The following is a 25,350-nucleotide window of genomic DNA, read 5'->3' on the forward strand; positions in this document are numbered from 1 at the left end:
TTCACATAATTTTAAATTCATTATAAAGTCATGTCAAAGTCAAATTCGATTACAAGATCGGATATATATCAAGTTGTCAAGTCTATTTTGAACCCTTTTAGGTCTTATCATGACAAGCAAGCTAGACAAATGCTTAAATGGAATCTTATACCATGTTAAAATATTTTAATATTCCATTAACCTTAAATGGCTCCAATTTAACGATTTTGAAAGATTAGATATACATAATCTTATTCTTGTTAATAATAATATAAAAAATTATTGTTAATTGACCTTTCAAAGCAAATATTTATAAGATTTTATAATTTTATAAGTCATGTAAATATTTTGGAGGTTGACTATTTCTAGCTCAACTATACCATCCATACAAATAATAAATTTGTATGGGCTTAGTACACGTTAAAATAGTTTTAAGTTTTAACCAACCTTAAATTTAATGAATATGAACTAGAAAATGTGCTAAGTAAATAGCGTATACTAGTGAACGAAATGTTAAGAAAGAGTGCACAATAAAATGTGTGGACTCCGTCCATTTTAGACTTACTCTACAAATAATAGTATAAAGTCTGGTTACTAAATATGTTTCTGCTGAAGAATATATCGAATCAGAAACTGAATACAGCTATAGATCCTAGTTTACACAGTCTGTTAACAGGAACTTGTTAAGCTGAAACTAGATTCAGTATAGTAATTATCGAACTGCTGTCAAAACGATACTTATTATTGCTAAACGTGACTCAATGTCAAGCTTTAAACCAACGAAAACGTACAGCCACAGGCCACAGCCAGTAGGAATGCATATAGAAGCATCTGACTTGTGACGATCTAAAAATTACAGGAAATTTTCGGAACTCTGGAAGTTCATATAATCATATTTAACAAGTATGCACAAAAAGTTACATAGCTTCGAGATCATATTCAGCCACCTTTTCCCACGATTTGAGCGACTTATCTTCGGTATCAGTTTTGTATAGTGCCAAGCGATTTATTGTGAAGTTTAAATTTCTGAGGCTGTCATCCAAGACATTAGCTCTATCTTGCGCTTTCTTTTTCTCTTCATCGGTTAGGTCTGCGTATAGCAGGCTCATGTGTGGCATGTAAGCTGCAAAATTATAGAAGTCGATCAAGATCAGGGGAATCAAACTTTATTAAAGTCGGGATTTCAAAGTTTTTCTATATTAATCGTCATATATTGACATTGAAATCAGAAAATCGAATTTTTTTTTTTTATCCCGGAAAGAGAATCAGTACTCAACAAGAAACTTACCAAGAACTCACTAGGAAAACTCATTAAGTTCTTTATCATCACTCATCAGTAAATCTCTATGAAGTAATCCCTTAATCCTAGCAAGATTTATACTACCATTTGTCAAATTTTCTCTAATAGGCTACAAATCGAACCAAATGATTGTCGGGGTAACTATCTTAATCAAAAGCTAAAGTAATACAAACGTTCCTTGTAACGTATCTAATGATAAATATTCCAATTGAAATCAGGGATGAACGACATTCAAACTCTTGAAGTTCCGTCACACATTGGCCCCTGATAACATATCAAGAAACGAATCGACTCAAACAAAATCTTAAGCTGATGGGTGTAGAATGCTATCAATGAACATGGAAATGGCTTGACAACTATATACACACTTTTGTAACGCCAATCATAAACTTAATTACTACATTTTCAACTCAAACAACTAATATGAAGCATTTGCATTACAATAAACAAAAGCCTACTATAAGTTCAATTAGAAACAACTTACAAGTGTTCCGATTATAACCGAAATGGCCACAACAATGATCACTAGTATGAACTACCTGTAAAATATTACAAAACCCATCAGTTTCAGATAAAATAATCAACTTTGTCGCATTTGATTCAAAGTAGGCTAGAGAACCCCTGGTCACTTAGCAGAGGTAATTAGTCCGTCAAGTGGGTGGTCAGAATCGAACCTGAAATGTGCGCTAAGATAGATAAGGTTCGAAGTACCTTGATGAACGATAACGAATTTCAATGAACTTAACTACTTTTGAAAGAAATAAAATTGACACAATGATTTAAGGAGATTCACCCAATAATTACTACGCCCTCCGTGGTGTGTAGTTTCTTGTTTATATTATTTCAATGGAGTAAAAACTTACCCTTACAAACAAAGTATTACAATTGAGTAAGAGAATAACAAAGGCTATGTGTTTAGGCTTTTGGGGTTTGTGTTTGATGTGTTTGAATGAACAAATGAGTTCCTTATTTATAGGAGAGATCACACTAATCAACATTTAATACATTAAAGCAATGAATTAATAACATTGAAACAACTCCAAGGACTTGAAGAGTCAAAAACAACATCCTAAGAACGTTAGAAGGTCCGCTCGACCAAAGCAGAGGCTCGCTCGGTCGAGTAGGCTACAGGAAGCTACTGCATACATTCTATTTGTTTGCTCGACCCACCCAGGAGCTCGCTCGGTCGAGCGGCCTGGTCGAGCGACCTTCAGTGTGCACTCTGACAGTTTTGCCCGACTAAGCATAGTAGAGCATCTTCAATTAAACATTTACACTTCTTCATGAAGTCCATAATTCCCATAATTAAGTCATACTTCATCACCTTCATAACTTCATGAATTAATCCATACTTTAAGCACCAACATACACCACATTAATTCACCTATTAATCAATCTCATAGGATTCCATCCCATTACTTGCACATATAAATGCAGACATCAATTGTGCACTCAAGTCACATTATTATCAACAGAACCCATTAACAGTTAATCCATCAACCACTACTCCACTAGGCCTAACACATGATTCTCACATAATACACGAACGCTATTGGTACTAAACGATAGTAAATTAGTAATGAGAATAATATTTACTGTAAATTTTCATGAAATATACATATTATTTACATTATAATGAATTTTTAATCATAAAAAACTTTTTTTGTTTCCGATGTATCATCATCAACTAATACCACATTTTCATAAGATAACCTAAACAGATCGAATGATCCGATATTTACTCGACCTTGTAACCTAAAATGTTTCAACCGACTTCAAAGTTAATTTACAATTACGTAAAAATCAATATGAACACAAGACCCCATTTAACAAAACATCTAACCCAAAATTAATTTGATGATCTGAGTGAACACCTCTAATTGGAATGAATTTGGTAAAAAAAGACGAAACACACACATGACCATTTAACACAACAAGAGATTCTACCAAAGATTAAATTAGTTTTTCGTTACTATTCCAACCATTTAATTAATGGGCCCTTAAATTCATCATCAAACTCAAAGGTTTGATCATTCCCAATTTTCTCAATAAATTTTTGTCAAAATTAATTTCTTCAAAAGAAAAAAAAAAGATAGCAACAGATTCCAATTAATGATAAGAATACCTCAGGGGTTGTATCAAGGAAGAGAAAAACGCACTGATAGAAGAAAGTTCCGGTGGTAACGCCCCTACCATAAGCAGTGTAGGCCTTCAAACCTTGGCATGCTGATTTGAATTTGTTAAGGGCATCTTCCGGTGTTAAATTGATGGCCCCAACAACAGTAACATGAGGATCAAAATCAGGAGCGTTGAATTCGGATTGAAGGGTATTCATCACCTTTTTTACCCTGTTCTTTACATCATCTGATGGAAGTCCCCACACTGAATAAACGTTCATTTGGGTCGCCATTACTTCTCTGATATGATGCTTGAATGATAAAACAGGTATTGTTCGTAGAATATACTAATATTCAATACTTTTTGAGTAGGAATTGTAATTGGGTTTGCTTTGATAGAAGTATTTAGTCGGTAGAATTGTGTGTATTTTAATGTTTGTGCACTGGAAGATGCTGTGATATTATCGTATTTTAATTTTAATGTTTGTGATCGGAAGATGCTCATCATTGTATTCTAATGTTTTTGATGTGGAAGAATAAATAAAAAGATAATTAAGGTTTTATAAAGTGTGAACTATCAACTATGATGTATGTATGCTGGGTTTGTAGGCCTGAGTCGGTATATTATGTGGGTACGATCACACGAGTAGGCCCACAGTATTAGAGTGATTATGTGACGTAATGTCGCAATAACATAGAATCAGAGTTGAACAAAAAATATCAATTTTCCACAAATAACACAATGTGGACATTCCGACCCAATTAAACTTAAAAGGTTGCTCCTCCTAAAGAATTTATTTTAGATTAAAACTCATAAGACTTGAACATAGTGAAGTTACAACATCTTGTACGGGTCCTTTTGTGTACAAATTTAGTGGCAAATTTAACAAGATATCCAAGCCACATGTGGTTCTTTGATGGCTCACATGTAAGAATGAGTATTCAGAATATCTCACCTCATTGAAATTGCAGTTTGTAAACTAACTGACATATAAACGACCTAGAATAACTTCCATCACCATCTTTAATTCTTCCATCAATTACTTTTCATGATTTTTTATTGACCAGCAACTCAAGCAAATCGAGTCCTTGATTATGGTAGAATTATTTAAGTAATAGTGAGCTTCAACATATGTTAAAACACAGCATTACAAATATGTATAGTTAACTCTGGTTAATTAGTGTCCCTTTCCTCTGATTCTTAATCACCACCATGCTGCATGGCACATAACATTTTTTTACCAATCCAGAATTAAATAAAATATTGAAAAGGAGATAAGAAGGGACTCATTCTTAATTTCCTATATCCCACACCATACACAAAAAACATAAAATAAAATTAAAAAATTGATAAACACTCTTCAAATATGATACTAATTGTATACATAATATTAATACATATATATATTAAAAAAGAAAACAAGAAAACAAGATGTATAAGATAGTAGTAGCAATTAGCAAAAGCAGCTTAAGAAGTTTTCATCAACTACTAGTATTAGAAAAACTTGAATTTCGATATCTTAAATAACTATGATCATCTGGCTTTAATTTGCCACTGATATGGAAGTATGTATTAGTTGTCTATGGAAAAGGGGTGACTTTCTTCATCTCAGAAGTGATAACATCAATAGCAAAACCCTTGCCATGTTTCTTCCAGTAATCTGCATTTGGGTTGATAAAAGTAGGGCCAGTAATATCCACCCTTAGATCACTGAGTTTAATGCTGGAAATGCCATATTTTTGATCCCTTTGCTGTAACAGAGGTGCTTTCACCATTCCTTCTACCTCTCCTTGTGGTGACATCATTAGTGCCGGTTCCCCCACCGGCAATAAGTCCCCTGCATGCATATATTGCATGTCAAACACTCCCAATTGTTCATGAATTGATCAATATTCTTACGAGCCATTTGGTAAAATGTACTAAAGGTATAGTATAAATTTTAATGATTTGTATCATATCATTCCCCACGGTATTAAAAGAGTATGATCATGGCCATCAAAATTGTCAGAACTCCCTATTTGGATGCAAATATTAAGAAAATGAAAAAACCACCTAAAATAATAAACTGCATGTAAGTATTTAGAATTGGAAAAGTCCACTTAAATAATAGACCCATGTGTAATAGTATTAAGTATTTATAACATTAAAAAAATTGGAAAGACCACTTATAAAGGTGTGTCTTAAAATGAATATGGGACAATAGAACAATAGAGGTGAAATAACCTAATATGAAAATCTAATATAAAAATGAGACAACTAAATGCGCTGAATCAAATAAGACATGTGTTGAAAGAGTTAGGGAGTAATATTAGTTGCATACCTCGATCAGTTTGCCAAGTGCACCAAAACTTGCCATATGTTTTTGCGAACTTATCAAGTTCTGGCTTCGCTACTGCTTCCGGAACCCTAGGATTCACAAACAACCCCGACTTGATCTGCCACAACCAAATCCCATCAACCACAAATCATAATATAATAAGATTATAAAAACAAACAAATAAACAAAAAAAAATAAAAAAAAACCTCAAAGTAATGAGAATGCCAAAGTTTCTGTTCATCGGGAGGTAAAGCCTCAAAAAGACGATCAGAAATGATATATTCAACACCAATAAGACGACCAGCACGATTATCAGTATCATAAACAGCACACTGACAGAAATCTTCATTCAAACGGTGCACAAAATGGTGTGTTTCAATCTGACGGTTCATGTCATGACTGTAAAGTGCGAAGGTACAAACATGTTGACTAAATTGCTTTATTGGTTTCATGGACTGCATCATTTCTGCTCCTTTTTCTATTATATGTTCTTTTACTGTCATCTTTTCTCCTGCTGTTTTCTGCTCTCTTCCTTCTGTTGACGCCATTTTTCTATGTTTTTTTTTAGAATTTTAGGATTGATTTTTTTATTTTTTTATTTTTTGGGTTCTGTTTAACTCTGGAATGGTGAAACCTGAAGGGATGAGTTTTAAAGAGTGTTTTTTTTTTGGAATTGGGATTGTGTAGGAGTACACGTGTGGGTACTGCATGTTAATTAAGGTCGATGGAGTGTAAGTAATGTAGGTGGCTTCAAGAATTAGGGCCATTTTGCATGTTGTTTAGGACACCTGTGACTGTGACTGGCTTTTGTAGTATCATCCATTTGTTAAGTTTTTGTTTCTGTTATAATTTGTTTGGTGGTCGCTATTAAATGATATGAACAATGTTATTTATGATATTTTATTGTCTTCAAATGAAAAAAATTAACTTTTTTTAGAGGGTTGATTCTTAACTTTAATGTGTGTTTGGAAAAATATAATAGACAAATCTTATATATTATTATTATCATTTATAGACGTGTCATGTACTTCTTAATTAATAGAAAAACTAATCATTCAATTTCTTAATCGTTACATTAATCAGAATTTTCAGATATTAGAACTCTTTCTAACTCTAAATCTTAAGCAAATATTTACATTGTCCAGAGTTAGAAACAACCCTGAATACAAATGATAATGAATTAATTTGAGTGAAAAAAAGTCTTGATAAATTTAATGTTCATGTTTATTCTATTTTCATTTCTTCTCAAAATTAATTTCAACATATCATCACTTGAAAATAAGGTTATTAAATGGCAATGAAAAATTATAAATAAAAAAAACTAATTTACAGCAAAATTTCATTACATTACATCATTTATTATGAATATGAACAATCAATCATATAGCCAGATTGACTACAGGACTACAAAAAATGCCGGATCTCCAAATCACAGAGAAATGAACACTGAATACAACATACTGAATCAATAATTCAAAAGGGAATACTTAGCCCTCAGAACAATTTTCCCTTTATCTACACCAAGCTTCGCACCGGTTACTAACCAGTGACCAGGCAAATCCTGTGGTCCTTTTAACATCTCCGTCGAGTCAACTAGTTTAGCAAGCTTTGCAGCAGAACCCGTGCTATCTAATTTCCTATCGTCTGCTATCTGTTCATTAGGCGTAGTCCCATCTGCTTTATGCAATGTAGCAAGATTTGAAGGGCTGTGATCCCACACGGATCGCCTAATCGTGCAACCGGGAACCTTGGAAAATAAGAGTTTGAGATATAACACACTTTTAGCACCAAAATCCCAAACCCCTAACTGAGCTCCGGTTACAATGTGTACACCAGAAAGATCGACAATGCACGCCTCTTTATATTCTATAGGAGCTGTGCTTACATGAGAGAAATGCTTCCATTTAATAGACTCAAACCAACGGCTATCTTGCTCCTCGGGCCCTTTCCATAATTGTGCACCAATAGCCATGTGAGAATCCCAATGTGGCTGCAGGATTTTTGGGAGTGAAACTAGGTGCTGCAGATGGATGGTAAGCCGAATTTGCTTGCTACCTTCTAGGCTTAGCCTCAGACCAGTGACTGGCTTACGCCCTACCGTAACCTGTTGCATTGAACCACAGGAATACAAGAACAAATCACAATAACGATATTTCAATCGTCAAATATATCATGCTTTTGAAAGAAATCAGAACAAATATGACAATCACCTGCTCGGGGCTCACGTAAAGCTTAGGACCCATCAAACTGAACTGAAGATATGGACAAACGGGCTCTTTTCTTTGCAGATTGCTATGTTCAGGAGCCCAGACTCGCGGTATTTGAAATTCTAAGAAGTATTGTAGATCTTCAAGAGGTGGCCTGTCTGGAAAAAAAAAAACACATTTCAAGCGGGATGCAGTGACACGGAAATTTGCTTCTCAACATCTAAGACTCTACAAAAGAAAAACGATGATAACTACTACATATTTGACTAAATTTCTTCATTAGATAGGCTTTCGCTAATGTGACATAGAACATTTAACGTTTACAGTCTCGGCATAACAAAATGTTATTTCGATAAGTCCTATAAACTTGAATGAAAAACAGAAAGGAGTAATGAAAGGAAAATCAGCATAGACGTGATGTGTGAGTAGAACCTTACACTCCATATACAACTCAATAGCATGAGCTAAGTGCTTTAGACCAGGCACGCCTTTAAGTAGAGACACGATAGGTTCAAATGTCATCTCAATTACATCCGGTGCTAAGTTTACAGTTTCTGCCCATTTGGCGAAGCTTTGTTCGAGATCATCCCCTCCTCTCCTCCTAAAAATCACCGTAACATCCTGCAAGGACACGTTTATTAAATTTTGATTTAGTAACAGACTTGAATAAAGTGAAAATAGATTGAGGAAAAAAATCTCACCCCTTCTATCCCCATCCTACACGCACACGCACACGCACAAAAAGAATGGGGGTGTTTGGCAAAGTAGCTTATTGGGCAATTTTAGCTTATTTTGATACAATTAGAGGGTTAGATAGTCAAACCAGCCAATGCTAATGTTTGGTAAACCAGCTAGTTGAAACAACTTATTGTTATGAATAAGTTGTTTCTGAACAAGCTGCTCATAGCAGCGGGTTCAAAATCAACTAGTCAAACTTGTTAATAAAATCATCTGGTCAAATCAATCACTATAATCAGCTCCCAGCTATCAGATGTTTGCCAAACACCCCCAATATAAAAAGGCAACAGAAATTGTTGAGAAAAATACACATTTGAGGGGGGAGAAATCACAACATTGCCACTACTATATCTTACAGAAATTAGTCTTATTTGAGCAAAGCAGCAATACTAGCCTTGTCCTTGTATTTCAGAGGGGAAGAACTAGGTTTGCCTCTCAAGTCTGAAAATCTTTGTTCCCCAATGTCTTTCATATAATTCTCAATGTCTGATGCTGATAAAAGTGATGATTGGTCCTGCCGGACATAAACTACATCCCGCCCACCAATAGTTGTAGATATAACAACATGGGTGCCATAATTTTCAATGAAACTGTAAAGAAGAAAGCCCGCATGAGTTATCAATCATAAACCTGACCCCCAAAGGTTCTAATAAAGAATACAATATCAGCAGAGCATAAACCGCCACCACAGTTTTACAATAAGCATAAATGTTGCATATGTATATCGAAATACACGTAAATAAATATAGAGATGCACAAATTTAGAAAGCTCAAAAAGCCAAGAAACCTAGCCTCAAACACAAAAACTCTATCTCCATTGTAATTTTTCTTTTATGGAGTTCTTGACTTAAAGAACTACAAATTCGATAAATTTATACAAGAAATGGGCCACCTCGGAGGACATTACCCCGGTAAACCTCATTAAATCTTTTTGTTTTTTTTGGTTGCCCATGTTTATTACCTAAGATTTGTATTCAAGTATTCAATATTCAACAAAAGGATTCTAACACCAATCATGGTCATGTAAATTGCTTCCGTGAAGGTTTTCCTTTCAGGAATTCAAGATATCAACTTTATAGCGCGAAACAACAAAAGTTCGGATGTAGATGCATTTAGAAGTTTAGGGAGTTGTTTCTTTTCTGGAAACCAAGATTACAACCTATTCCACTGTTTATATTAAACACTAAATGGCAACCACATTTTTTTATTAGCAAAGAAGTGAAAACATCATGATAGCTTAATAAATTATTTTCAATATATTTACAAAATATGAATAGTTCATAGTTTTCATTAACACACAATTAGAAATAAGAACAACAATTATCTTGAAACTTTTTTTGTTTACAACATTTTTGTATATGGTGTTTCTCAACTGGGTCAAAAAACTCTAGAACATATATTAATGACCATAAAAATTTTCGAAACTCATCCTAACTGAAAAAGGCTATTTCTAAAAAGTTGTTTTCAGGTAAACTTGTAAAATACAGACAAGGAAAGTGAAATTAAGTCAGTTGAGACTTGAAAGCATTTGAAGCAAGGAACGTGAAATTAACTGAAAAGTAACTAAAGATGGTAAGAAGGCACACAAACAGCACAATATATGAGCTTGAATTTTACTTCATTGCCATGAAACAAAATGAATAAACAGTTAAGTGAACATATACGTAGCTAATTTATGATGGACTAAACGGAGATTTCAACTACTCGGAAGGAAATTAAAGTATAGACGAATTGATTAACTTGCCTTGCCAAAGCCGGAGGATCCCAAGTGTAAGGAACAGCAGCTTTGATTTCATCCTTCAAAACTAATTTTGATTTTAATTCAAGTCTATACAAGGGTATGAAATAGCCCAACATTGCAAGAGATTTAGTAGATGCTGCATCAGCTCGCCAACTACCACTAAAATTAAACATGGCATTAAAGCTTCCAAGGGGAATGCTTCCGGATAACCCTGACTTCTTATTGAAATGCTCGGACATCTGAATTAGACACGAGAAGAAAAAAGAGATTTTATTCATAAATTGATCGACAGACTATCTAGACATAGATGGAAGCTCCCGCATCGAACATAAAAGACCATATAGCAAAAAGGGATAAATTATAACTGAAGGGAAACAAAAGAAAAGCCATAAAGTAAAAATAAATTGTACAAAAATTCAAAAAAAAAGGCCATAAAAAAAACAAATGGAGGAATTTTAATACTGTAGGTTTAATTCACTAGTAGTAAAACAACTCAACACTACATGTATCTCTTTAGCAATAACACTAACTATAGCTTATTCACTTAAGCACAAGAATACTATAAAGATTAAAAAACATTGCATCAGAGATATTAAGCTTACTGAGTAAAAAGATACTTAGTCCTTAGAATCATAAGAAAAAAACAATGACAGGATGTTAAGAGTATCTTCAGCAAGATTAATAGGAATAAAAATGCAGCATACACACTACATTTCAGGTGAACAACATGGTAGATCCAGGTAAATCAGATAACACACATCGTTTGAGTTTTCCGTACCGCAATTCGGAATTTTATATATTTAATGTTTCATAGAGGAAACTCTAGATAATAGCTTGGCTTGGGTTAAAAATAGTTTGAATCACAGTGGAGTTGAATCATATACATTCTCTAGATAATAACAGAGCTTGGACAAGGAAAAGCCTGAAATCAAAAGAGTTATCGCACATTCAGGAGCATATTGCAATCACATTTTCAAATCAAAAAAGAGTTATCGCACATTCAGGAGCATATTGCACGCACATTTTTATAGTTTAGCTGATAAGCATGGAAGAAAGCTGATTTTCAAGCAGAAAGAGTGTCAAGTTAGATATTGCATCGCATCGGCAGCAATATAAAGGTTTTCAAAACAAGCAAACCAAGATTTCCCACATGGTAAAGGTGTTAAAAAAACCGTGTTTTGGACCATATCAAGGGATATCTTATAATTCGATCCATGCTTAGGTGTTATGATAACAACATCACTCCGTTACCGCATCACCGTTCCGTTACCGTGATCACAACCGTTACTGCATTTTTACACTATGGTTAAAAAAGATAAAATAGTAGAGAATGTAAAGTAGAATTGTGGTAATGGTGGCGATCACGGTAACAGAACGAAGATCAGGTAACGGAAGTGATGCGATTATCGTCACGCCTAAATATCGGTCAAAACCATATCCCTTGATAAGGCTAAACTCGGTTTTTTACACTTTTACAAAGTGAAAAATATCAGGGTTTTTTTTTTGAAAATCTTTACAAATTCAGCTGACGTGATCCGATGCGGCCTTGTTTTTACACTATGGACTAGATCTAAATTTGAAACTCATTCGTGCTAAACTCTAACGTAAAACAAGCAACAACAGATCACTAAGTAGTTAAAGGAAAAATGTAGTTGTAACTGGTTATAATATGAATAACAAGAATCTAGCAAGAGACTTCAAGCGAAATATGGTCATCTATTTACAGTCTCATTACTAAAATAAAGAATTAATGAGAACAGTCCTACTCTGCGTAGAATTCGAGAAATCTTCGTAGTTTCCACCACGATGATATTACAGACAATTGAGTATCAACACTACTAGTATTGACGGCTTACTTCTATTGCTTTAATGAACCATGTGTGCTCATCAAGCGTGCATGACTGAATATTATGGTTGATGAAATCAATGTTCAAACAGTTGCAAACCATCTGGTATTTTGCAAACTATACAGTAACCATACTGCCTTTTTTCACCCAAAACAAAATTGCTCGAATGTGGAAGAAAGCTTAAAATGCTCCCATGAGTGAATCCTTATAAAATTTTAAGATGAGATGCTAAAAGAAAATTTTGAATAAAGTTGTGAAATTCAGAATTGAAATTCAAAGCATACGGAATCAAAGTTTAAATCTGACGTAAAATGGGATACTTTTGGTTATCGAATACACATAATTTGCCCAAGAGTTATTGAAAAGAATGTATTTCTCTAGGGTGAATCCAGCAAAATTCATTTCAGGGAGCTCAGCAATGGAAACATTTTCAAAATGGATGTAGAAACGGGAATGGGGGAACGTCAATTTATGAATTCAGGAAAACCTGGAAACATCTTAAACTTCAATAAAACTTCAAAATTTCAGGTCTTCTCTCCTTACTTTCTTCTTCTCCTGCCTATTTCTTTCCTTAATTTACCATATTTTTCTTCTCCTTCTTATATATTCCTTTTTTTACATGTTATTCTTCTCCTCTTTATGTTCTTCCTTGTTTCATATTCTGTCCTTTTCTGTGTTTAGGAAGGAGGTGTCAAACATCCAAACTGGTTTGGACAAGTTCAAGTTTCCTCAACAGGAAACGTTTCCAACACGGAAAAATGCTGGACATCCCCGTGCTTCCTAGGAGATCAGATATACAATAAAATAGTCTAGCTACTACTCTTACGCTTATCTTTCTACATAGAAGACAAAAATTTCGTGAAGATTTCCAGTCAATTGTCAGAAAAACAAAGAAAAACGGTATGATTATAGTCAAAACAAAATCAGAACTCAATTGCTGATTTGAGATAATTATTCAGACTCCTTCAGCAAACTATTGAATTCTATAGAATACACTTCAGTATACTCGTACACTGTTACACAGTTACACTTTAGCAATCAGTAGTTCAGTTGCAACCTGAGAAACAATGGTCCAACTTCAACAAGGGAAGAACTCGCTTAACAACTAGAAATGGAGCTGTTTACTTTCAGTGGGATAAGTTACGTGTTGGTCCAACAACCGCATGATGAATAAAGAACCCATTGCGCAACAAACACTAAATGGTTAAGCCATAGTTACAAGAAACCAGAAATTTCCCACTGAATCCCGTGTTGGAACCTTCGTTTCCGAAACTCTATATTAACATTTCCAAAACCACATTCCTCAAATGTTTTTTTTCATGCCCAAAACCACATATAATACCATAAGTCCTTCTTTTCTTTTCTTTTCTTTTTTTTTTCTTTTTACTCATTTTATTCTATGGTGTAAAATATAAGTGTGCTGTGTGCCTATGTTTCCTAAGTTTTTAAAATTAAGGTTTTTCATTTCCATTTTCCGTTTCTCATATCTGATCGAATTTCGTTTCATGTAATATTGGGTTGAGCCATTCATAGAGTCAGAGACGAAGCTAGGGGTGCTAGTAGTCCACCCTCAGCTCAAAGTTCTGGCTTCGCATAGAGTTGTCATTAAAAAATCTTTAGGAAACTCAAGAATGTATGAAATCATATTCCTCTTCTATTGAGTTTAGTAGTTCAATAATCAATTGTCAAAAAACACTAAATAACACTTCCCTTCCATAATGCTCACATCCCATAGGAATTCCTACAAGTCAGGGTGAACCTTCCACAATCACCAGAAAACCAAAACTTCCATTGTCTTTTACAATTCATTAGCTGCAAATATCTACTAGCACCCCTTATATAATAAATTGAAATGCACAACCACAATAATGTAATAACAGCTTGTCAAATCTCCAAAATGTCAAAATGAGATACTCAACAATTTGGAACCCTAACCAAGCTAAATATACACATCAACAACAAAAATTTGAAGAAATACCCAATAAACATTATCTAGCATGAAACAAAATCAAGCTTAAAAATCATTCAATAACTCACAATTTTTCTTTTTTAAAAAAAAATAGAAAAAAATTTAGAAATTGTCACCTCATGAAAGTTCCAAACAGGAGTAGCATCCCAAGCCTTCTTGCCAGGAAAACAATGAATATCATTAGAAACATTAGGAAGAAAAACACCATTTGAGATGGGAATATCCCTTGTATGATCTTCATCAATATGAATCAAACAAGACCCAGGTGCTCCTTTACAGTATAACAACCTAATATCAGAAGTAACATCAAATCCTCTACCAACAGCTTGAATTGCATTGCTTAATGTAGTAAGTAAAGCATCACTTTTTGTTGGGTTCTTCATTGATACTTCTGCCATTGATGAAGTTTGAGAAGCTTAATTATTAATGGATTAAGCAAGTTTTTGTTGGGTTATAAGTTAGTACAAAGTTGAAAGTTCCAATCTTTATCAATTGTAAATGGAAAGTAGCAGCCCTTAGAATTTTGATTTTAAAATTTTTTTTTTCTAAAATGGGGTTCAAATTATTAGTTGAATGAATAAATGGGTGAGGTAGGTTGGACTTTAAAAGAGAAAAATGGAAAGAATACTCTATAGTTTATTACTTTCTCTCTGTCTCTATAAATTGCGCAACATATTTATTACTTCGTGCAGACCAATATAATTGTCATATTTTTTTATTTGGCGAAATCATATCAATTGTCACATTTCTATTTTTTTACCTAAGTATTCTTAGTTCACACAAGTAATTACGAATATACCCCCATATACCTTATTTACCCAACTATTCTTTACTACTCACCCTTCACTGATTACCCTTCACTGCCTATCCAACTAACACCTTTTTAATGGACTCCAAACCACTCTTAATATTCGTGTCCAAGCAAATAGGACATTTATATTGGAGTGGAGGGAGTAATAAATTGGTAAGATTACTAAAATTGGTGAAAATGAGAGAAGATTATAGATAAAAATAAAAATAATAAGAAATATTATTTAAAATAAAAAAATTATAAAATTTTCAAAAATAAATTATAGAAGGAAAAGTGCAATATAGAGGATGGAGTATGTTTGTGTGTTGTCCAAAATGAGAGGCTTTTGACTGTAAAATGTTGGATGGATGGCTGCTCAACGCGTTTTTAGTTAATGTGAAGTGGAAGATTCTGGGTTGACTGATCCTCTTCCAAACCTTTTATCTGCACAAATTTAAGCCGCTTTTATCATATTTTTTGTTTTTATTTCGAACATGTTATGGAATATATGATAGAACTATAGAAGTATATAATATATCTATTTTTAGCTTTGGTCAATACATTTTTTAATTTTAGTTTGTTTTATTTTTTTCCTATATTTCTCCTACTTTTGAGTAATCATAATGTTTTCTCTTTTTTCTTAGTATTCCTCTCAAGTCATAACATGTACTTGTAGCAAATGTTAGTGGAACGAAAAAGATAATAAATAATTCTAAATAAAAAAGTTCTCCCATCTTATAATTATAAACATTCATTCTATTGAATTTGCAGTATTTTATATTCTTATACTCTTTCCTATTCTTCCTAGTCACATTTATTTTTGGTTATTATATAATTATCACCTTATTTTTCATGTATTTTTAATCTTAAATTGAAATATAATTAAGTGGGATATTATTTTATTCATCTTAATGTAAAGATTATTAATATCAATTTTTCATAATTTTTATTTATGAATAATTAGAAATATTAAGAGTTAAAATATTATCTCAATAAATGTGAAAAAGTAAATAAAACTACAAAAAAGTATAAGAGGGAGTATTAGTGATTCTCATAACATTGTAGCAAATTAAAAAAGACAAAAGAGTATTGGTAGGAATAAAACATAGTCCTATTCCAAAATGATATTATTTCTATGAAGTTTTTAAAATTAGAGTTTATGTTTAGGGGAGAAAGATTGAGACTGATGGCATTTGATATGGTGAGTCCCATAAATAGGCGTATAACAGCCTTAAAGTTTTAAAATTAACATTTGCTAACGATTTATGTGCAAAAAGGTCACGGTGGAACAATTTGGTAAACCTCAGAGTTACCGCGTGGATTTTTTAAAAGTTTTGGTTACCACGTGAAAAGCCCAAAATCTTAAGGATTACCACATGAAATTTTTCAATTTTTATTTATTTATTTGTTTCTAATTCTGATATAAATGTTGTAAGACTCTTTTATCATAATTAAATTTAGTCTTTAATATATAAATAATACTTCTATTAGTCAACATATATTTTACTATTTATGGTCCGTAATACTTTAATGTTTATAGTCAACATATATTTTACTATTAGTCAACATAAATAATACTTTAATCATCCTAATTTTAATGTTTATAGTCAACATATATTTTACTATCTTTATTTCAATATATTTTAAATATTTATGGTCCGTAATTATTTTCCATTAACAAGAATTCTTTTTTAATTCTTATGATCTCCATATTTTTTGCATTAAGTTTATCATTCTATCAAAAATAAGTCGTTTTTATTACAATTGGTCGAAGCACCTCGGGAATACTTCTGTTCAACTCATCGGAAAAAATATATACATATACATATTACAATTGATCGTCTTCAACTATTAGTTGGGATTTCGACTGTTGAGTAGGTTTGAGAGACAAATGATTTAATGAGTAGCAATTATTGCTCGCATCGTTTGGGCGAATATAGCTTTGAGTCTCACTGTCTGAACTAATATCATGATACCCTTTGGAAGCCTGATAGAACCAGTCACTACTTTGTACACCGGGCGCTAAGGTTAGTTCTTGTACAAGCATGTTTCCTTCAAGCATGCTTACTACGTCGGACATCACAGGTCTCACGGTAGGAGATGGATTGGTGCACAATAAGGCAACCTTGATCATTCTAAGTACTTCTTCCTTGTCGTAGTCGGTCCCAAGCTTCGGATCAACTAACTCCATTAGATTTCCTTTTTGTTGTTGTAGAGCAAAGGCCTAAAGACAAATGTAAAACTTAGAATTTAACCAATTCTTTCAACATAAGAAAGCAAATCTGTCCTGAAAGGTTTAGGTGTTAAATGGAAGTCATTTTCTGTCGTTTCTAGACAACGACATTTTATACAGGAACTCTGATGTGCTTGCAGGTAAGTGCACTGATCATCCCTTAAAACTATCGCATCTTTGGGTGAACGATGCCTTTAAGGAATAAGAAAGAATGGTGTCGTAAGCTCTACCCATAGCAGAAACCCGATCACTGAGTAATTACAAGACTAATTATTAGTAAATAAGAAATTAAAAGCTGATAAATGCCCTTTTGTACTTTTTAGCATGGTGCAAAATGAGCTGCTAAACAAGTAAAGAATTCAGATACCACTAAAATACATGAACATTTAATTACCCAATCAAGAAGGCAGAAATATTTATCATCGGGCCGAAAATTTGTGTTGCTTCTACCAGCAACCATCTCCAATGCCAGAACCCCAAAACTGTAGACATCTGCTTTGTATGTTAAATAGCCCCACAACGCATATTCTGGTGCCATGTATCCTCTGCGTAAACAGAACAAGCATCTGAACAATATTTTCACACCAAACACCATATGCTAATTGCACTAGAACCCAAAACGATCAACTGCATGCTTGTACAGAATAGTTCAAAAACAAGGTCCCATCACTGTATCATGACCATATCGTAAAGGTTTTTGAGCCTGAAATATAGGCCGAGAGGCCAGCAAAACCATTCGCATTTACACAAAATCCGTTTCGCACCGTGACTGAAACCGTATTTTTTCTCTATATTCTACTGTCAAGGGTAATTCACCTATGGAAGAGGAAATTTAGTCACAGGAACAATCCATAACACCAACTTCAGCAATGAATTGCTAAAGTTATTCAAAAGACAGAAAACTAGGGATGATAAGTACTTCATTTTGCAAGATTATGATTATCATTGGAAAAGCTAATAAAAAAGATTATGATTATCAGACTTGACACATGCATAGGTTATTTTCCATTAAGCTAGAAAAAAAATCTGAGAATTGATGTTTCCAGTTTATGATAGTCGCTCTTAACACATACAACGTTTGCAAAGTGGTAGACAGAAAAAGTTAAAAAGAGCTCTTAATTAGGGTGCAGACGATAAAGACATAATGTACACAGAAGTCACAGAAAAAAAAAACAGATAAAGAACTTGATTAGCAAAGTCATTAGATAGTTACTCACATTGTTCCAGCAACTCTAGTGCTAATGTGGGTACACTCTTGTTCATCAAGCCTAGCCAGCCCAAAGTCCGAAATTTTAGCATTAAGATCTCCGTCAAGTAGTATATTTGTGGCTTTGATGTCTCTATGAACAATTTTTATCATTGATTCCTCATGCAGAAAGGTTAAACCTCTTGCCACACCAACACAAATCTTTTGCCTGGCAGGCCATTTCAATTTCAGTTCACTATTATCTGTAAATTTAAAATAAAAAAATTACCAGCAATGCCAGACATAAATGTATAGGATCCAGGAAACCGTATATCCCCTGGCTGAGCTATTTGAGTTTTATATCTATGTTTTAATTTTATGTTTATTTTCTATTAAATGATACTATGGAACATTTACATCGGTTTTCCTTACCAAACAAAAGACGTGCAAGGTTATTGTTCTCCATGTATTCATAGATCAAAAACAACTGACTTCCCTCGACACAACATCCATACAATCTTACAAGGTTGAAATGACGCAACCCAGAGATCATGCCTATTTCATTCACGAATTCTTGATTTCCTTGTTTTGATCTAGAAGAAAGTTGCTTCACTGCGATTTGAGTGCCATCTAACAATATGCCCTATGTCATGTTGAGATCATGAAGCATTTGTTTATTGTCATGTCAGAAATAATAATGTTTTTCTGTCACTGAAGCCAAAAACATACTAAAGTAGATCATTCTTGCTAGAAGAGAGACAACAATGTACATACCAAGTATACTGAACCAAATCCACCTTCTCCAATCTTACTGTCCGCACTGAAGTTGTTAGTGGCAGCTTTAAGTTGTCTAAATGTAAATAACCCAGTTTGAAGATCAAGTCCTGCAAGAACTGTGTAATAAATAAAGCATTAGCAGCAAATACGCCCACAATGAACATATAGATTCTGAATAATATGTCCAAGGAGATTATAAATTTTCTTTAGATATTATGAATATGAGGAAGAAATCTAATAAGTTGAGATCTCATTAATTACCTTGTTCTCTTGAAGCCGTGTCACTTGAGCGGCGTTTCCACCAACAAATGAAAACACCGACAATTGTGGTAGACAATAACAAGGATGCAACACCGGTTAAAATCCTTCTAATTTTCGTTCTATCAGGAGGAGGTTTAAACTCTTCAACAGAAAGGATTACAGTTTAGAATATTGTAATGTAAAATATAAATAGTATTACACAAATTCTCAAATGAGACGGTCTCAGTGTGAGACTATCTCTATTGTACTGACCGAATGTAATATATACTGTCTTAAAGTTATCACTTATAACCTTAAAGTGATTACTTACAATTTAAAGTGATCATTTTTTTATATTCTTAAGTTAATTACTTATAAGTTATAACCTTAAAGTGATCATTTACAATTCTAAAGTGATCAATTAGATAAATAGACTAATTATATGGAACTATTTCGTGGTGAGACGGCCTCATATAAGACGAGCTGAAAGTATTAATATATTTGCTCTACAATGAACAAATTGCCCTGAACTGTTCATTGTTTTTGTATTTGATTCAAAGTACATTCCGTATCCTTAAATTTAGTCAAAATTTTGTCTGCAATACAAACGAATTGATAACAAGTTGTGGGACTAATTTATTAACATGAAAACAAGTGCAACAGAGTCCTCCAACTGTTAAACCATCATACACTCTAGGAAATATCTAATGATTAAAGATCAATCTAAGGCCCAGATAGATTTTTTTAAAAAAAAAACTATAGAAAGAAAAGTAGTTTGGAAAAACTTTGAATCTGAATCCATGAAGATACAAATGACTGCAAATCAGTCCATGTATGCAGTATTTTGGACTTAACATTCCCTCAAGGCCTTTAGTCATGGTTTATAACAGATTCATGTATGTAACATTGGCCTTGCATGAAAAAAGAAGCAGGGTTTCAAAAAAAATTAAACCTTATTGTCAACGAGTCTGCTACTTTACACTAATCAAGGAAATGGGAACACCCCATGCTTCTGTTGCCTCATACTTAATCTCTAAAGAAACAAAACTGTCAATTATCCACTTAATACTCAATTTGCAAACTAATTTTGCAGGTCTCCAAAAAACTAAGCTGCTATGAAATGATGCAATCAATTTAACAGCTACTGTATGGATAAGCCAGAAAAGACAGAACATACAACCAATAATATAGTTACCTGACTCCACAGAAACTGCTGATATGAGTGGACCATATGTTCCTCTAACAGGGATACCTGTGCTCCCTTTTCCAGCATAGTAGAAACGGATTTCTATAGTATCATTCACTAAAATGTGTTGAAATACCTTTTTTACAACTTTGTTAATTCCATTTGCTTCCTTCACAATATTAAAATTCTTCAAAACAAGCTTATCCTGCAGCAAGAAAATTATCATTATGCTTATTGAAGATACAGTTCATTTAAAAATTCTAAGAACTTAACAGGAATTGTCGATAAACTACCTGTATATAAACGTCAAATATCCGTCGTCCTAGACTAGAATAAGAATTGTTAGCAAAAACTATCTCACTGAAAAAAAGTGTCACACTGTAGTTCCCTTTTCCCAAGCAATCCCCAAAGTACGTTAGAGATGTAGCTGACAATCGTGCATCCATATACAGCTCTGAACCCTTGAGTTTTTGCTTTGGGTTTACTTTTGCTATATAATTATTAGATACTTGTGAAAACCAGAACTCTCCGCTACTGCTAAATCCCCATTCTGGTCTTCGGGGAACAAACTTTGCAGCGCCCCCACGTTCATCATCTTCCTCATAGATAGCCCCTCCAACGGGTGTCTCTGACCCCCCACTGTTGATATGAAATGAATACCGAACTTCACAAAATGAAGGCACATATTAGATGAAAATAATCATGAATAACAAAAAGATTAAATGTCTTGATGTTTGACAACAACATTTCATTATTACATACATATTACCCCCAATGTCATTAAGTGGCTCCTACAAAGGTGGGGTTTGGGGTCGGATGTACGCAACGTTAGCCTTGTTAGTGATAACTAAGAGTTTGTTTTCAGATTGACCCTTGAGAGCAAACATCATCGGCAACTTCACATATATAAGAAATACACATAATTTAAATAGTCATTTTAATATAGAGATTATAACCCGAAAGCAAAAAAGTATAAATTTTTGGCCCCATCGAAATAAGAGAAAAGTCATGATGCTTGACAAAAAAATTAAAATGAATTATTAGAAAAAGCACATGCCAGAATTTTGCATCATGTAATTTCCTACATTTAACATTAGAATGAATTGTAAACAGATAAGGAAGTGAGAAAATTATTGAAAATTAACAAGTATAATGGGAAAGACAGGGAAGGGAGGAAACTTGCAACAACAGCAGAAATATCAAAGATGTAGTGTACCTTTACACTGGAAGTTCTTCAAGCATGCACTTGATTTCCTACACAACATTTTGAACAGCATTAATTAATGCTTAGGAAGTAGACAAGTAAAAGGCCTTGTAAAGTAGCTGATGAACATACAGGCTCTCTTCCTTTGAAAAGCTTCTGTACAAGTTTCTGAAATACACAAGTCAATTTTATTAGGACAGAGAATTGTTTAACGAACAAGGAAGAATGTGATGAAGATAATTTACAGAATCTTACAAGGTTTCTTTACTGCAAGAAGGTGGCGCAAATCTTGGATCAAAATTGTTGTAAGAAAGATCTATGTGGCTGGAAGCATGCATATTAGAAACATTAGGAAATTCATTTACAAGATACAGAAATAGCATGACTTACTGGGTAGCATTGATATTTAGTAAAACTCCTTAACGAGTGTTTTCAACTATTATCATATGTTATCTTCTAATTGGATCATTAGAGGGGGTAAAGTATTTAGTTTCAACATGCATATTAACAGTTTAAAGTACATTTCAAGGAAAGAAGTAACAGTAACTACCTGCTGTCCACTTTGCTTGTGATCCAGGTGGGAATAGGTCCACTTAGCATATTGTATGTAAGATACCTGACCATCGGCAACAATCATATCATCAAAATACTGGAACGCTCAACAAAAGGTTGCAATACAAACATGATTGGAAAGAAAGGAACTAAGGATATGAAGGGATTTGGAGGGATGATCCTTTGTTTGGATATCAAAAAGGAAGGGGAGGATTTAGAACGAAAATATGGATAAGTTTTGTTAAGGTTAAAATCTCTCTAAAGCTGGAAAAAGTTGGAGGGAAAACACACATTCCCCTTCCTTTCCTTGCAAAACAAATAATGAAGGTTTACCTTTCATCTCTCTCCCTTTCCCTTCCCTTCCCTTCCCTCTCTTACCTTCTCTTTCCTTTCCTTCCTCTCCAAATTATCATTTAAACATACATTATATTACTTCAGAGAAATAAAACACTATTTTGTTGACGCGGAACTCAGCCTCTTTATTATGACTAGCGCAAAGACGTGTACATCCGACCTCTGAAATGCTGCTTAGAACGAGAGCCATTTCACGTTGTGGGAATGGCATATTGTTGCCATTATTGATGTGGAACCCACACACTTGCAATATGTTTGATTTAGGAAAGAAAGGAAAAGAACAAAAGGGAAAGGAAGGGGAGGGAATTATAAGAAAACTTTCCTTGTTTGTCTAAGAGAGAAAGGAAGAGAAAAACCATATTCCTTCCAAATCTTCCCACTTTTGGAGAGATTTGGCATTGACAAAATTAAGGGAAATAATCCCTCTGAATCTCTTCCTTCTAAATCCATTCCCTCTAAATTTGTTATCCAAACAAAAGAAATTCAATCCCTCCAAATCCCTCCCTATCATTTCTTTACGATTCCTTCAATCCAAACAAAGTATTAGTGAGTAATAAACCATGGGCAACATGGATGAAACCCCACATCCCATGCAACCGAGTCAATCTAGAAAGTACGGAGGGAGGCCATTACCACTTGCTCTTTACCATCTTGCTCTACTAGGAGGGTACAATATGGTAACAAATTATATACTTTGAAAATTCATGTAACAAATACTTGTTGACTAGGGAAAATCATGTAAATTTGGAAACAGTAACATTGGAAAAGCTTCTTGCAATGGAAATCTCAATTTAAGTTACCATCAATGAACAGAACATTGTATTTCTATAGCCAAAAGAGGGAAAAAAATCAAGACAAATAAGACTAAATGCTAAACAAGAGATGCCAAATCGAAGCTACTGAAATTTGAAGGTTTTATTACTTTTATCTAGAATCATGAATCAAGACAAAATGACTCATTAAGTCATGTGCGCTTCTTATTTATGTGAAGTTTCAGATGTTTATTATTAACAAGGGTAAATCGAAAACAAACTTCTTATATTATCACTAACAAGTGTATAACAAGGGTAAGGTTGCGTACATCTGACCACCTGAAACCCCATCCTAGGTGGGAGCCACTTAATGACATTGGGCGATAAAATATTGTTGTTGTATCAAGAATCAATATGACTATCTATTAATAGTCAAATTCAAAGTTCTAGACTCAACCCGCAATACGAGCATATGCATCGATTTATATTGAAAATAAAGAATTGGAGACAAAGGGGTATTTATAGATTGATTCTAAAAGTTGATAGATAGCTTAAACCTGTAGTATGATATAGGTTTACGTCGAATTGCTTTTTGAGGATTGTTCACATATGAGTATATGAAGATAAATTTTATGCAACTAGTTTAAGAAATAAGATCATTTTATCAAAATTGAATATGCACAGCACAACTATCTAAACATTAGTGAGGGACAAGTTACATATTACTTCTTTCCTTAACTTTCCCAGTTTCTTTTGCCTAAAAGAAGTTCTCTGATGTGGATTATGAAATACAAAAAGTTTATTTTGAACTTAAATTTTAAAAAAAATTAAAAAAAAACTTAGAAGATTCTTGTATAAAAATGTCCTTATGATACACATGAATGATGTTTGCTGAAGCTCCTTAAATAAAGCAATAATGCAAAGCAGATTGATACTCAACAATAATGCCAAACCCTTAATCCCAAAGGATTGGGTCAGCTACATGCAACATAGAGATTATCCACCATCTCAACCCGTAAATTCAGATTCTTCATATCTTTTTATAAACCTACCCTCCAGTTCATCTTTACTTTTCCTCTCGTTCTTTTTAAATCCCCTACGTTCCAACAATCTATCTTCCTAACCGATTTGCCAACACTCTGCCATTATACATGCTCAAACCACCTTTAACAATTCTCTTTCATCTTATCCACAATATATCCAACGCCTAAACCTTTTCTTATTCAAATCAGATTGGTTGTAGAAGAATACTGATGCTTTTGGCTTCTTGTCTTAAAAATAATATACAACAATGTAATTAATTGATTCAATTAAATTACTTACATATTTTGTAATGTATTTACATACTGAAGACTGTTTGGAATAGATCCATTCAATTTGTTGAAGCTCAGATCCCTGCAAGATAACATGCAATATCAGAAAATCAATTCAAAAAAGAACATTAGGAGGTGAAGTGCTTCAAATTTTCCTCCAAAACCCAAAACTACTCAAGTGGGGACCCACGATCCCCAACACAACTCAGAGTCCAATCATTGTGTTGAACTTGTTGGGCTTCTATGCACCCAACAGCACCATCAGTTTTACTCAGCACCAAAAAGACAGCTATACTGAGACCTGAGATTATATGAATTCTACCAATTCTATTTAAGTCAATCCTCGGTTTCTTCTAACTACACTTTTGTCGTTGCAAAATAAATTATATTGGAGCCTTGGAGGCAATCAAAACAATAGAGAGAATAGTCATCTCTCCATGCCACACAGAACTCTGTTGGCATATCTATACTGCAACGACCATGATAAACTAGAAAGTCAAGTTCTCAAAAGGTATATTAAGAAACATTTCTAAACCTAGAATTAGTT

The 25,350-nt window shown here is 33.6% G+C and overlaps 4 protein-coding genes across 4 annotated transcripts in view; all 4 read right to left on the reverse strand.

The window, feature by feature from the left end:
- Positions 1–570: 570 nt before the first annotated feature.
- Positions 571–3,924, reverse strand: LOC130815054 (cyclic phosphodiesterase-like). Its single transcript, XM_057681390.1, has 3 exons — positions 3,405–3,924; positions 1,764–1,818; positions 571–1,102 (listed from the first exon to the last, which is right to left on the reverse strand). The coding sequence occupies exons 1-3, from the start codon at positions 3,687–3,689 to the stop codon at positions 897–899; spliced, it is 546 nt and encodes a 181-aa protein (XP_057537373.1). The 5' UTR covers positions 3,690–3,924; the 3' UTR covers positions 571–896.
- Positions 3,925–4,192: 268 nt separating this feature from the next.
- On the reverse strand, positions 4,193–6,798 carry LOC130815053 (oil body-associated protein 2A-like). Its single transcript, XM_057681389.1, has 3 exons — positions 5,921–6,798; positions 5,718–5,832; positions 4,193–5,234 (listed from the first exon to the last, which is right to left on the reverse strand). The coding sequence occupies exons 1-3, from the start codon at positions 6,260–6,262 to the stop codon at positions 4,978–4,980; spliced, it is 714 nt and encodes a 237-aa protein (XP_057537372.1). The 5' UTR covers positions 6,263–6,798; the 3' UTR covers positions 4,193–4,977.
- Positions 6,799–6,990: 192 nt separating this feature from the next.
- On the reverse strand, positions 6,991–14,888 carry LOC130815052 (MACPF domain-containing protein CAD1-like). Its single transcript, XM_057681388.1, has 6 exons — positions 14,333–14,888; positions 10,404–10,639; positions 9,054–9,249; positions 8,359–8,542; positions 7,925–8,079; positions 6,991–7,818 (listed from the first exon to the last, which is right to left on the reverse strand). The coding sequence occupies exons 1-6, from the start codon at positions 14,612–14,614 to the stop codon at positions 7,180–7,182; spliced, it is 1,692 nt and encodes a 563-aa protein (XP_057537371.1). The 5' UTR covers positions 14,615–14,888; the 3' UTR covers positions 6,991–7,179.
- A 1,771-nt stretch (positions 14,889–16,659) lies between these two features.
- The window catches only part of LOC130815715 (uncharacterized), a 32,199-nt gene continuing 23,508 nt past the window's right edge, over positions 16,660–25,350 (reverse strand). The window contains exons 37-49 of the mRNA XM_057682200.1: positions 24,814–24,885; positions 22,383–22,448; positions 22,088–22,156; positions 21,965–22,000; positions 21,845–21,882; positions 20,922–21,292; positions 20,638–20,833; positions 19,464–19,604; positions 19,200–19,318; positions 18,858–19,068; positions 18,457–18,688; positions 17,634–17,784; positions 16,660–17,230 (exon numbers count right to left, since the gene is read on the reverse strand). Coding sequence (XP_057538183.1) covers positions 16,835–17,230; positions 17,634–17,784; positions 18,457–18,688; positions 18,858–19,068; positions 19,200–19,318; positions 19,464–19,604; positions 20,638–20,833; positions 20,922–21,292; positions 21,845–21,882; positions 21,965–22,000; positions 22,088–22,156; positions 22,383–22,448; positions 24,814–24,885 — 2,098 coding nt within the window. The 3' untranslated portion in view covers positions 16,660–16,834. The remainder of the gene's footprint in view (positions 17,231–17,633; positions 17,785–18,456; positions 18,689–18,857; positions 19,069–19,199; positions 19,319–19,463; positions 19,605–20,637; positions 20,834–20,921; positions 21,293–21,844; positions 21,883–21,964; positions 22,001–22,087; positions 22,157–22,382; positions 22,449–24,813; positions 24,886–25,350) is intronic.

Source organism: Amaranthus tricolor, chromosome 6, assembly GCF_026212465.1.
Source record: "Amaranthus tricolor cultivar Red isolate AtriRed21 chromosome 6, ASM2621246v1, whole genome shotgun sequence".
In the NCBI taxonomy this organism is placed as follows: domain Eukaryota; kingdom Viridiplantae; phylum Streptophyta; class Magnoliopsida; order Caryophyllales; family Amaranthaceae; genus Amaranthus; species Amaranthus tricolor.

What these genes read in the sequence shown, in the direction of transcription:
- LOC130815054 (XM_057681390.1), bottom strand. Translation starts at nt 3,689, where the DNA reads ATGGCGACCCAAATGAACGTTTATTCAGTGTGGGGACTTCCATCAGAT. An exon ending in TCCTTGATACAACCCCTGAG is followed by an intron (nt 1,819 to 3,404) that starts GTATTCTTATCA and finishes AATATTTTACAG; the next exon opens with GTAGTTCATACTAGTGATCA. An exon ending in CGGTTATAATCGGAACACTT is followed by an intron (nt 1,103 to 1,763) that starts GTAAGTTGTTTC and finishes ATAATTTTGCAG; the next exon opens with CTTACATGCCACACATGAGC.
- LOC130815053 (XM_057681389.1), bottom strand. Translation starts at nt 6,262, where the DNA reads ATGGCGTCAACAGAAGGAAGAGAGCAGAAAACAGCAGGAGAAAAGATG. An exon ending in GGCATTCTCATTACTTTGAG is followed by an intron (nt 5,833 to 5,920) that starts GTTTTTTTTTAT and finishes TGGTTGTGGCAG; the next exon opens with ATCAAGTCGGGGTTGTTTGT. An exon ending in CACTTGGCAAACTGATCGAG is followed by an intron (nt 5,235 to 5,717) that starts GTATGCAACTAA and finishes ATATGCATGCAG; the next exon opens with GGGACTTATTGCCGGTGGGG.
- LOC130815052 (XM_057681388.1), bottom strand. Translation starts at nt 14,614, where the DNA reads ATGGCAGAAGTATCAATGAAGAACCCAACAAAAAGTGATGCTTTACTT. An exon ending in CTCTGAAATACAAGGACAAG is followed by an intron (nt 8,543 to 9,053) that starts GCTAGTATTGCT and finishes GTGTCCTTGCAG; the next exon opens with GATGTTACGGTGATTTTTAG. An exon ending in TTTACGTGAGCCCCGAGCAG is followed by an intron (nt 7,819 to 7,924) that starts GTGATTGTCATA and finishes TCAATGCAACAG; the next exon opens with GTTACGGTAGGGCGTAAGCC.